The 13320-nt window shown below is 41.3% G+C and overlaps 1 protein-coding gene across 1 annotated transcript in view; it reads left to right on the forward strand.

Annotated features, from left to right (window-relative positions):
* The window catches only part of TRPM8 (transient receptor potential cation channel subfamily M member 8), a 175729-nt gene that overhangs the window by 77059 nt on the left and 85350 nt on the right, over positions 1-13320 (forward strand). The window contains exons 12-14 of the mRNA XM_032213076.1: positions 5669-5959; positions 6128-6223; positions 6934-7063. Of these exons, the coding sequence (XP_032068967.1) occupies positions 5669-5959; positions 6128-6223; positions 6934-7063 (517 nt within the window). The remainder of the gene's footprint in view (positions 1-5668; positions 5960-6127; positions 6224-6933; positions 7064-13320) is intronic.

Below are 13320 nucleotides of genomic sequence, written 5' to 3' on the forward strand. Positions count from 1 at the left end.
CAATAAGATCACACAGGTTGGGCCTCCTCCGGGTGCCGTCGACCGGACAATGCCTGCTGGCAGCTCCCCAAGGGAGGGCCTTCTCTGTAGCTGCACTGGCCTTGTGGAACGAGCTACCTGCAGAGATCCGGACCCTCACCACTCTCCCGGCCTTCCGTAAAGTGACCAAGACCTGGCTGTTCTGGCAGGCCTGGGGCTGTTGATTAATTTTCATTCCCACCTGATGTAATGGATGTTGCATCAATTTTAACATTGTATCTTTTATATATTTTAAATGTTTTTTACTTTGTTGTGAGCCGCCCAGAGTCCCTAGGGAGTGGGCGGCATACAAATCTTATTAAAGTCAAAGTAAAGTCAAACTCAAAGTCAGATGCAGATGCAGAGGTGCAGAGACAAAAGATGACCTTGAGCTTCTAGAAAAGAATGACAACACATTCCACAATTCTACTTTCCACATTCCACTACTACTTTCTATTCCCCCCCCCTCCCAACTACTACACTAATGAAACAGCACAGTGAAATAAAAGAGAGTGTGGCAGGCCAAAGATCCTAAAAGGGATATAACTGCAGGCCTGACATTAACTCACTTATATTCAATGAGACTTTCATCCTTGGTTTTATGCATTTCTGTAGAGGTATAGTATTTTTTATGTATAATGCAACTCCACCTCCTCTTTTGTTAGGTCTGTTTCTTTTGAACAGTTTATATTCTTCTAGCACTATATTCCAATTGTGAGTTTCATCTCACCATGTTTTGGGAATGGCAACTATATCATACCTACCTTTGTGTACTGGTACTTCAGCCTGTTTTTTCCTCAAACTTTGTTAGTGTATAGGCATCTGACCCTGTGTCTGCTTTCTCCATCTCCTGCTTTATATCTGAGGTTTTTCTTCCTTCCCATTACTCTCTATCTCCTTGTTTTACTGCTTGTTTTGGGGTTACTAAAGGATATTAAAGATTGGTCACCCTCATTCCTCAATTGTAGTTTAAAGCCTTTCAGATAAGCTGAACAATTGTTTTCCAAATCCAGTCTTCCTAGTTCTTGTGAGGTGCGGCCCATCCCTTGCCAGAAGCCCTTCTTGTAGATAATGCAGACTGTGCTTTAGGAATCCAAAATACTCTTGGTGGCACCATTCTTAAAGCCAGTTATTTCTAAAATTCTTTGTTTCCTCATTGGATATTGACCTTTTGTTGGAAGTACAGATGAAAACACCACCTGTGCTCCTATCTCCTTAACTTTCTTGCCTAACTGGTCATGGTCTCTTGATATTGTTTTCAGTTTCATTGTCATGTCATTTGTCCCCACATGAAAGAGAAGAAAGGGATAATAATATGTGGGCTTGATTTGTCCAGAAAGGAATAGGATCTCTTGCTTGAGCAGCATTAGACTCTAAGGTCCCTTACAACTCTGTTATGCTGCATTCTGTCTTATGATCTACAAGAGTTACAATATCATTAAAAAAGAACAATATTCGATTCCTGATTCCTGGGTCTAGAAAGCAAATTAGATATTAAAGGTGTTAAACCCTCCTGCCTAATAATCAGAGGGAATTAAAATATGATTATAAAAGCCCAGTCCAGCTCAATACCACTAAAAAAGAAAAATAAGAAAGCCAAGAGGAAAAAAACAAATGGTTACATAAAGAACTCCTTGATAAACTGAAAGACAAAAAGGATAAGTACAAAGAATGAAAAGAGGGGCACATAACAAAAACAGAATACCAACAAATAGCCTGAATTTGCAAAGATGAAGTCAGAAAAGCTAAGGCTCAGAATGAAGTAAGATTTGCAGCAAATGTCAAAAATAATTTTAAAAGTTTCTTCAACATACAGACGCAAGAAAAAAGTCAAGGAAGTAAGAAGCAGTAGAGAGAAATCAAAGCTACTTAATTCATTATTTGCATCTGTTTTCACACAAAAAAATACACCCACCCTATAAAAAACAAAACCATAAAAGACAGCTTACAAATACAAAATAAAGTAGGCAAGAGAATGGTAAGAGAATAACTCTCCTCTCTAGATGAGTTCAAATCACTGGGACCTGATGGATTACATCTGAAGCAGCTGTCAGATATGATTTTGGAAATACTGAACCATATCTTTCAAAAATATCTTTCTGGAGGACTAGAGAACTACCTGAGAACTAGGAAAGAGCTGATATGGTTCCTATCATTAAAAAAACAGAAAAAAACCCCAATCCATGACACTACAGACCAATCAGCCTAGCATCAATACCTGGGAAGTTCCTGTAAAAGTTAATCAAGCAACAGATCTATGAATACCTAGAAGCAAACAAACATAGCCAGAGGCCAAGATGGATTTGTCAAAAACAGATCATGCCAAACAAATCTTATTTCATTCTTTGACAACGTGACTAAATTATTGGCCCCTAAAAAATCCAGTGGTCATAGTAAGGCATTCAGTAAGGCATTTGACAAAGTAGACCAGAATCTACTTCTTGGTAAATAAAAAAATGTGGGATATATAGCATCACCACCTGAAGGATTTATAACTGGCTGAAAAATCACACTCAATGCATTGTCCTTAATGAAAGTACATCTACATGAAAGAAGGAATCAGTGGAATACTCCAATGTTTTGTTTTAGGCCCAATATTATTCAATATCTTAAACGATTTAGATGAGGGAATAGAAGGGGAACTCTTCAAATTTGCAAATGACATTAATTGGCAAGAATACCCAACATTCCAGAACAGAGGTCATCAACCAGTGGTCTGTGGACCACTGGTGGTCCACAAGAAAATTTTGGTGGTCCGCAGCGCACCCAAGTGGAGGAGCTGCTCCGGGATGACCAATGGGCCAGTCCTGTGACTAGAACTCTGAAATATGGGACTAGCCAGGCAGCTTGTGGTGGAGCTGGAAATCTCTGCTGTGGAGGGAGGTATGTGCAACTTTCAACTTTGCAGGTGGTGAAAGTGCAAGGAGTAGCACAGTCCTTGCTGGCTGGAAGGAGGTAATGGTGCTGTTGCGGCAAGGGGAGATGGTGGCACAGGCGGGCCAAAGCAATGGGTGGTGGCAACCCATGGTTCTTTTGTCCCCCTGCTATGACTTCCTGTTGTCTGAACCCACCACTGGCTGGCCCTGCCCCTTTCCCTCCCAGTCACTCCTCACTTGGCCTGTGAAGGAAAGGGCGGGGATGGAGATTCACTCCATATTCCAGAGTGGGAGTGAACCTTCGTCTCTTGCAGAGTCTCACAGGCATTTCTTCCAGCCCTTGTTGGTGCTCCATGCACCTCAATTGCACAGAAAGACGTGCAACTTCCTCCCAGCCCTGAGACACAGGCCTGCCCAGCCATTTCTCTTCACTGCTGCTTTTGGTGCCTCCATGACCTGTTTTACAGCCCTCTCTAAGCAGTTTACAGAGTCAGCATATAGCCCCCAACAATCTGGGTCTTCATTTTACTGACCTCGGAAAAATGGAAGGCTGAATCAACCTGGTGAGATTCGAACTGCCGAACTGCTGGCAAATGGCACTCAGCAGAATTAGCCTGCAATACTGTGTTCTAACCACTGGGCCACCATGGCTCCAAGATCTTATACGTAGGCAAGAAAAATCAACTGAACAGATTCAAATTAGGTGAAGCCTGGCTCAATTACAGTAATTGCGAGAAGGCTCTGGGTGACTTAGTAGACAATCATTTAAACATGAGTTCACAATGTGTGGTGGCAGCCAAACAAGCCAACACATTCTTAGGTTGCATTAACAGAAGGATATAATCAAATCATGTGATGTGTTGGTATTGCTTTATAAATCCTTAATAAGATCACACTTAGAATACTGCATCCAATTTTGGTCACCCTACTATAGAAAAGATGTTGAGACTCTGGAAAGACTGCACAAAAGAGCAACAAAGATGATTAGGGGGCTGGAGGCTAAAACATATGAAGAACAGCTGCAGGAACTAGGTTTATCTAGTGAAAAGAAGGACTAGGAGTAGCATGATAGCAGTGTTCCAATATTTGCGGGATTACTACAATAAGGAGTGGGTCAAACTATTTTTCAAAGCACCAGAAAGCAAGACAAGAAATAATAGATTGAAACTAATCAAGGAGGTATGCAACCTAGAATTTAGGAGAAATTTTCTAACAATGAGAACAATCACCAGTAGAATGGCTTGCCTTTAGAAGTTGCCATCACTGAAGGCTTTTAAAAAGAGATTAGACCAGGGGTGTCAAAATCAAGGCCCACTCGCCAGATTTGGGTTAGAGTTAGGGTTTTATCTAGATTGTATAAGTGAGATTATATAAAAGAGAATTAGGAAGTTACGAAAAAAGAACTTCGTTTAAGCAGGGTTTGTAGCATTAGGTCAATTTTATCAGAAGCTCAAAGGGACATGGTTGTACCATAACAAAAGTAGGATCTTGCAGCATGAATACAAGGCACATAAAATTGAGCACTGAAGCAGATCAATCTGCTTTTCACTATCACTTTTTTTTTTCAAAAAGAAAGGCACGAAAGCCATATAGGACATGATATGAGGATGTAATTGTATAGAGGCGACCCCTCAAAATAATCAAGCCTTATGCCACGGAGGATTTTAGATGTCATAACCAGCATCTTGAATTGAACCTTGAAGCAAACTAGCAACAAATGCAGCTCATCGAGCAGAGCTGTAACATGCACCAATCTTGGGATGCACCTAACTGCCTGCACTGTTACATTTTGCACCAGCTGTAGTTTCTGGGTTCTCTTCAAAGGCAGCCCCATGTAAAGTGCATTATATTAATCCATCCAGGAGATAATGGGTGCCTGAATAACAGTAGAACCCCTGATCCAGGAATAGATGGAACTGACGCAGAACCTAAAGTTGCACAATGGCTTTCCTGGGGACAACTATGATCTACTCATCAAGCAGAAGTTATGAGTCTAGAAGGACTCCAGATTATAGACAAGGTCTGTTTGAGGCACGCCATCCAGCACTGAAGATTGTACATTCCAAGATCCTAGAGGCCTCAAAAACCAAAGCCATATAAACTTGCCAGGATTAAGTTGAAACCTGTTGTTCCCTATCCAACCTCCCACAGCCTCTAAACACCAAGACAGGACCTCAATGGCATCACTTAATTTGCATGGGGAGATGTACAGCTGGGTATCATCAGAAAACTGATGGTACCAAATCCTATAGGAACAGATGGCAAGGGCAGGACTTCTCACTGCCATCCAATACCGAATGAAAGCAAGTGCCCAGGAAGGATGAGAATCAGCACAATACAGTGCTGCCCATCCCATCCCATGGAAAATTACCATGGTTGATGGTAATAAATGCCACCAAGAGGTCAAGTAGAACTAGGATGGATAAACTAATCCCATTCTGCTCCCGCCAAAGGTCTTCCAAGAGTACAGCCAATGCTGTTTCAGTCCCATGTCCAATTCTGAAATCCAACTGAATCATCCAGGATTCTCTGAAGCTGCTATGCAATCACCTTCTCCAATAATATCTCTTCAACATTTTCTGAATCTCTATTTGAAAGCTTTGATATGTGTGCAAGTGATATAAAACTATCAACATGCTTGGTTATCAGTTTGCATTTTCTATTCATTTGGTTACCATAAAAATAATCACAGTTGGTACAGATGGAAATAGGATGCTGTTTCCCTCCCCACCACAAGCTCTGTAAATATTTTGTTGTTTCTTGTTTGTTTCCAGTCTGCTGATCTTCAGGATGTCATGTTTATAGCCCTGGTAAAGGACAGACCAAAATTTGTTCGTCTCTTTCTTGAAAATGGGTTGAATCTAAGGAAGTTCCTCACTCATGAAGTTTTAACAGAGCTCTATGCAAAGAACTTCAGCAATCTGGTATTTAAAAATCTACAAATTGCTAAGAACTCCTACAGTGATGCTCTTCTTACTTTTGTATGGAAGATGGTAGAGGATTTCAGAAAAGGCATAAAAAAAGAAGACAAAAATGGCAAAGATGACATAGAGATACAGCTGCTGGTAGGTCAAGTATAGCTTTTAAACTGAAGTATCCATTTGCATCAATTTAAATCCACAGAACTCAATGGTTATTTATTTCTAAGTAACTTTTTCTATGTAAACCAAACAGGCATTAAGACTGAATTCCCATATTTGTTAATGATTTTTGTTGTAATTATGTCCTTTCAGGATGGATCTCTTGTTACGAGGCACCCTTTGCAAGCTCTCTTTATTTGGGCTATCCTTCAAAACAAAAAGGAACTATCCACTGTAATTTGGGAACAGGTATTTCACACTTCTGAATGATTAACAATTAGATTCCTAATCTTTTGAGATAAAAAGTATTCCATTAGGCTAGATTCCCATACATTTATATGTATATGCAAAAGTAATTCCTATTGACTTTAATATTTGATTAAAATCAATAGGAATTACTTTTGCATATACATATCTAGGTTGGATTGGATTATTATGTATGCTAGAACAAAAGAGATGTCTCTTTTCTACTTAAAGTTTATAGATGCCAAAATTTGTGAATGTTGTGGGCCCCTCTTCCTAAATCAGTTTTTATTATTATTATCCCCCTTTTATATATTGTTTACATGAATATGATAATATATGAAATGTGAATTTAGATTGATATTTAGAATAACATCAACTGTAGCTATATTGAAGGTAAAATAAAAATGTAGATATATTTAAAATGCTGATTTTATTGAATTATAAACTAGTTTAGTAATATAATTGCTGAAAAAGTCCTATTCCATGGATTTGTTTAATGGAATGTTTTATTTCAAAAGGGTCATGGTCAATAGATTATTGGGAAATTGTATAGGACAAATTGCTCATCACTTTTAATCATTTTTATTGTGCAAGTTATTCAAATGTAGTTCCAGAGAACTTCTATACTATGCAGCTACATTGCTATTTGGTAATGTAAATGTCATTTTAGTATTAGAATGTCATAAGAGGTTATTTAACAATTCTCTTTGCAGACAAGAGGCTGCACATTGGCAGCACTAGGGGCCAGCAAGCTTCTGAAAAGCTTAGCTAAGGTAAAAAATGATATTAATGCTGCTGGAGAATCAGAAGAGTTGGCAAATGAATATGAAACAAGAGCTGTAGGTAAGTTAAATATCAGAAGGTTAGCTATAAATTAAGAGATTAAATACATACAGTTTGCTGGCAGAGGCACTGCGGGCCAGTCCTTCGCTGTTTCCAGGGTGATCTTATGGGCCAAACCTAAGCACTCTGTGGGCCAGATCCTGCCCACAGGCCTTGAATTTGACACCCCTGGTTTAGTGCATTGTGATGCCAAATTAAGTTTAGCCAGTGTGCAAGCTGAGGCTATTAATATTTCTGAAATTGTGCACTCCTAGTAGACTCCTAGTAATGTAACTGCCAGGTCCCTATCAGAATGCTGCCATTCTGGAGAGTGGGGGGAGGAACCCTGGGTGGAATGATTTGCATGCTTTCACTTTTACTGCAATTGCTTGGGGAATTTAAGAGGGAGATGTGACCATTTGCACTGACTCCCTCTCTAACAGTTCCAACCGTATTCAAGGTTGCAATACCTTGATGAGAAAAACTTCTTTGCACCATCCAGCCTCAGAGTTTGTCATAATACCTTTGTGGCAGCTTATTGGCTACAGATGGACATGGGGCTTGGGGGTGGAGAGTGGGGGAATTAACCTAATGCTTTATGCCTGAATTTCAGACTCTGCCTCACTCTTCTGCAATCTCTTAGTAAAAGTTCCTTTAGAAATTTAAACTTTTTCAAGAGTTTTACTTTCTTGAGAAGGTAGCTGAAGTAGGTCCTTACATTAGGCAGAATCTGAAAATTGGTCTGCCCTAGCACGGGGACTGTGCAAACAATGTCATCCCAGGGCAGCGATCAAGAAGAAACCGAATGCTGAGGTGAAGCCTTGGCCAAGCTTCAGTCAGGCGCAAACTCCACTGGATAGACAGAGGAAGCCGTCAGCTTGGGAAATGTAACCAAGCCTATATGGTTCACAGGTATTGGGAAGAGGCATGACAAGGAAGAGAGAATATAGAGAGTCACCATCACCCAAGGCAGTCATTGGAAAGGATGGAAAGAGAAGCTGGAAATGCTGGAGGACAAGGAGATGAACCCAACCATGCTGACCTCCTCATGAGGCAAACCATGCAATGCATGATGGGTGTATTTCAAATTCTGAAAGCAAGAGAGGCCCTGTCCCACATGCCAGGGGGTCACGGACATCATACACAGCTGGAGGGGGGGATGGGAATCCCTCATTTCTGGACACTCCGGTGGCAGTGATGGCCACCCTGGTGGGAGCAGCAACAACAGTGGGAACCTCACAGAGAGATGCAGAGGCAGGGAATTCCCTGAGGCTGGGAGATGGTGCAGCTCCTTGCAGATGGAAACCACCACCCCCAGCATGAAATTTGATGGAGATCCCCAGCAGTTGGGGTTCTTCTTAGCCCAGCTTCTCAACTACATACAGGAATATGGAAACAAAATCCCTACTGAGGGGGCTAAGATCAGAGTCATTACTCTGGCCTTGGAGGGGACTGCAGCCAGATTGATGTTAACTCTCCACAATGCCAGTGCCCTGAGCTGAGAAATTTAAATCAATTCATGATTGCCCTGAGATGGTGATTTGAAGACACACACACCCAGCTAACCAGAAAGAGACTGTATTAGAACCATGATGCAGGGGTGCAGAACAGCAACCAAGTACAACGAGACCTGGCTTGCCACCTCAACTGGCCAGTTAAGGCTACAGATTGCAAAGACTAAATTCATCAAGAACTGATGTGTTTTGCTAATCACAGAAACTTGGCTTCATTCACTCATTCTGGATGCGGCTGTTGAGCTGGAAGGCTACATAGCTCACCGGCAGGACAGGAGTAGAGAATCCAGCAAGAACAAAGGGGGAAGTTTAAGCCTTTATATGATCAAAAGCTGGTGTATCAATATAAAGGCTGTAGACAGCCACTGCTCCATGGAACTGGAGTATATGACTCTTAACTGTTGACCCATATATCTTCCAGGAGAGTTCAGTGTGGTTTTGATTACTACAGTATTGGCATCAGGTGGGATATAGACTGCAGTAATCAAAACCATGCTGAACTCTCATGGAAGATATATGGGTCTATATTTAAGAGTCATATACTATACTATAGAAGGAATAGATCAGACATCCAGTCTTTGCTTATCAATAGAGACTGAGTGGAGCAAGTGGCCAGTTTTCAGTTTCCAGGTGTTATCATAAAAGAGGACCTGACCTGGGGCATTCACATTGCAGCACTGGTCAGAAGGACCCAGCAGACGTCTCAAGAAGCAACAACTGAATGAAAAACTGTTGGTGACCTTCTATTGCTGTACCATAGAGAATATTTTAACTTACTGCATCTGTATATGGTTTGCCAATTGTACAGTGGCAGATAGGACAGCACTCCAGAGGGTTAATGTCATTGCCCAGAGGATCATTGGTTGTCCTCTCCCATCTTTGGAAGAGCGTTATAGCTTCCACTGATAAGCCTAGATAAAAATTGGCTGCCCTCCCTGGCAATCTCTCTAATAAGGGGAGAATATGTGTATACCTACAAGCTCTGTATAGCTCACAGTGTAATAGAACATGTGAATTATCTTCCACTTCTCCTTTACCACATATACAAACCTGTTCTGCAATAGGTGTTCTCTTATACCTGCCCTGGAGAAGTGCTGAAGAAAGAATGTTAAATCTGGCTCTGAAGAAAGCTATTCTTTGTTTTGGGAAGATCGGGTCATTTAGATATCTTGCCGATTCCCACACACTCTGTTTGATTCTGTCCCTACTGTGGAGAGGCAACCTATTTAATTCTTCTAGGAACTCCATGTCCTTCATTCTATTAATTACTACTTGCTTTCCTTGATCAAAGCCTAGGGACATTAAGAATAACGGTGAGAGCCCATAAGAGCTCAGCTTATGATCAATTGCCTGTTTCCAGGGGGAGGGGAAATTGTCAGTCAACACTAGTGGGGACAGTCCATCTGAGAAGAAATGCATTTTAAGATCATCATCTTCCAGGCTTTTACCTGAATTTGAGGCATGCCTGCCTCAATTCTTAACTGGGCATTTGGAGTTCCATTGGGTGCAGCTAAGATGGCTCGCAGGAATTTGGTTTGTATGGTTTCTAGTAAGCCTTTCTTTGCAAGGATTCCTGTTTGTGCCCCATATATATAGAATTTGTGCCAATGTTTTGGCTTCAAAGAGTTTTAAGGCAGTAGGTACTAACTGACCTCCACCTGTGTAAAAGAAACGTTTAATTGCATTTGAGGACCTATTGGCTACTTGCAATGTGTGATCCAGGTGTGCCTTCCATGTCCCTTGTGAGTGGAAAACCACCCCAAGGTATCTAAATGTTCTAACCTGTTCCAAACTATGTCCTTCTATTTTCCAGGAGTATTGGCTTGGTCTTTTAGCAAAAACTAAAAAAAATGATTTATCAAAGTTAAGGACCAGCTTGTTTTGCCTGCAATAGCTGAGTGTTGACTTAATTGCTCTCTTCAGTCCTACAGGGGTTTGTGAAATGATAGTGGCATCATCAGCATATAAGAGAATTGGCACTTTGCGTTGTGCTAGGTTAGTGTGCTAGGTTAGGAGGATAGAAATCAGGGTTCTGTAGGAGATCAATCAGAGGATTAATATAGAAGTTAAAGAGGGAGGGGGACAAAATGCAACCCTGCCGTACCCCTTTTTGAAGGCAAAGAAGATTAAAGACTGAAAATTAAGAGGCGAAAGAAATGCCCAAGAGAAGCTTTAAAATAGAGAAAGCCTGGGGAAAGGTTTCATTTTTTTCAATGTCTGTAGTTTTCCTCTATGTATTTTTTAGACACTTTAAACATTTTGGAGGTTAGTCTTTTGGGGGTTTCTTTTCTTTTGGGTTTAATCTCTAATCAAGAAATTTAAAATAATCTCACCCAGCTCCAATCCACTGTTCAAACACCACATTTCCAGCACATTTCTTTCTTCGGTTGTCCAGCTTCCTGGCCACCATAATGGCTATCTCTCCTTCCTCGTTGTTGGATAGGTGAGCCTCGGATCAAGTTGGAGAGTTGCTATTCTCAACGATCTGCAAGGCGTCTCTCCTTTCTTCATCACCCCTATGAGATGACTATAGCCCTTTAAGCCCCCCCCCACAATGAGGAGAGTTCAGCCTAGGGTCGCAGAGCTCCACTCCCTGCGACTGTGTTGCCATGAAGTCAACCAGAAGTCCAAAAAAATTATATTGTTAAAGTTTGATACTTATATATTTAAATGCAAATTAATATTTTTGTTTGTTTATAAAAATAAACATAAACTAAATGCCAATGTGAGAGGAATAAGGAACTTACATGTAGTTGAATGAACTTGAGAATAATTATATTAGCTTCTCTCTGTTTTTCTAAGCTAGATGAGTCTGCAAAAGGCCAGTCTTCTTTTTCTTTTCCCATTTCACTTTTGTGTGAAATGCAAGGAGAAATTTGTCATGCTTAGATCTTTCTCTTTATTTTCTTCTATATTTTGACCTCTTAGAGTAATCTATCTGTTGCATTTTAGAAATTATTACTATCTCTTCCCTGTCTTAATCTTAATCTGCTTTTGTCATTTGTTGATTTATCATCTCTATTCTTTCCTCAGCTCCTTTTTTTCTCCTCTACTTTCTGAATTTTTGGTTTATTTTTCATTGTCATTTGCTGAAGGTTTTCTAGTCTCACATCTGTATCCTTTATCACATTCATCATCTCCCTATGATTCTTTGTCATAGTTTCCTAAATACATTGAAGCATCAATAGCATTTATTTTTGAAATATATTTGTTTCCCCCTATTTTGCATTAATTTAATGGGCCAGCAGTTGCTCAATAATCTACCAAGATCCCCCTGTCCCAATTACCCAGAGATACCCAAAAGGCCAACACAGTTTATAGTCCTCAAAATTTTCCAATGTGCACATTCTATGTTGTCCACATTTATAACTCTTGTTTAATTTTTCTTCTTTCTTCTTTTACCTCATAGGATGCTCTTTCAAATAGTATTAATAATCCAGAATAGCCCACCAAATTTGCCCAAATCTCCTTAATATACAGAGTCAAGTATTTAATTTCCAGGTTAATTTCTGTTATTTATAGTCCACACTGCCTTAACAATCTTCAAGACACTCACCAGTTGATTCCAGGCAGCCAGAAAAACAAATAGATATGAAACCAAAATAAAAAGACCTTCCAGGTGTTGTTTATTTCCATTCTTCCATTATTTCCATTCTACTCCTTGTTTTTCTTCTGTTATCAGTCTCATTCTTTGTTAAGGACTTTTGAGAACTTTTCCTATCATGTAATAGTATAGCAATAGCAATAGCAGTTAGACTTATATACCGCTTCATAGGGCTTTCAGCCCTCTCTAAGTGGTTTACAGAGTCAGCATATTGCCCCCAACAATCCAAGTTCTCATTTTACCCACCTTGGAAGGATGGAAGGCTGAGTCAACCCTGAGCCAGTGAGATTTGAACAGCCGAACTGCAGAACTGCAGTCAGCTGAAGTAGCCTGCAGTGCTGCATTTAACCACTGCACCACCTCGGCTCCTAGTATGGTATAGTATGGGTGTCGGCAAACTATGGCTCCGGAGCCACATGTGGCTCTTTGACCCCTCTCCTGCAGCTCCCCCTGGTCACGTGACCTGCTCTTTGCCCTGAGCCACTGGCCCAACCCAGCCATGGCTGACACCAACCTTGCTAACATGAGGGCTGGTAGGGTGGGGATGGGATCTGAAAGGAGGGTACGATGGAAAGAGGGACATGCCCACAGATGAGGAGCAAGCACAAGCCTTGGTAGCGGTTTCCCCAAAGATGAACCTCCTCCTTCTCACATGATCCCTAGCTGGTTGTTGTGGGGCTGGGAGGGTAAGTATGATTGAGGATACCCTCCTCAAGTGAGTGGCTGGACTCGGGCCAAAGCAAAACAAAGGCACGCAGAGCGGGTGGCTTGACTGGCTTTTGGGTAAGCGTCTTTTGCGAGGGTGCTCCAGCTTTCTCTGAGCCTGATCCATGGAGTGGGCATGTGAGGTTCAGCAGGGCCAGTCCCCTTTTCCCATTGCCCTAGCTTCTTTTCTCCTCCAGTTGAGTGGTGCCGCTGGTGGCGTTGATTGAAAAGTGTCTCCAGACAGCTTTAAATCTCACATGGGGGACTTTCATTGCCCACAGCACTGCTCAGCTGAAGGAGTAAAGAAACTCAGGGCATGCTCACCTGGGGATCAGGCTCGAAAAAAGCCAGAGTGCCCTCACCAAAGATCCTCACCCAACAGCTGGTCAAACTGCCCACCCACATGCCTTTGGCCGAGCCCACTTATGGAGGGTATCCCTGCTCATGTGCATGCA

This window comes from Thamnophis elegans, chromosome 3 (assembly GCF_009769535.1).
Source record: "Thamnophis elegans isolate rThaEle1 chromosome 3, rThaEle1.pri, whole genome shotgun sequence".
Lineage (NCBI taxonomy): Eukaryota > Metazoa > Chordata > Lepidosauria > Squamata > Colubridae > Thamnophis > Thamnophis elegans.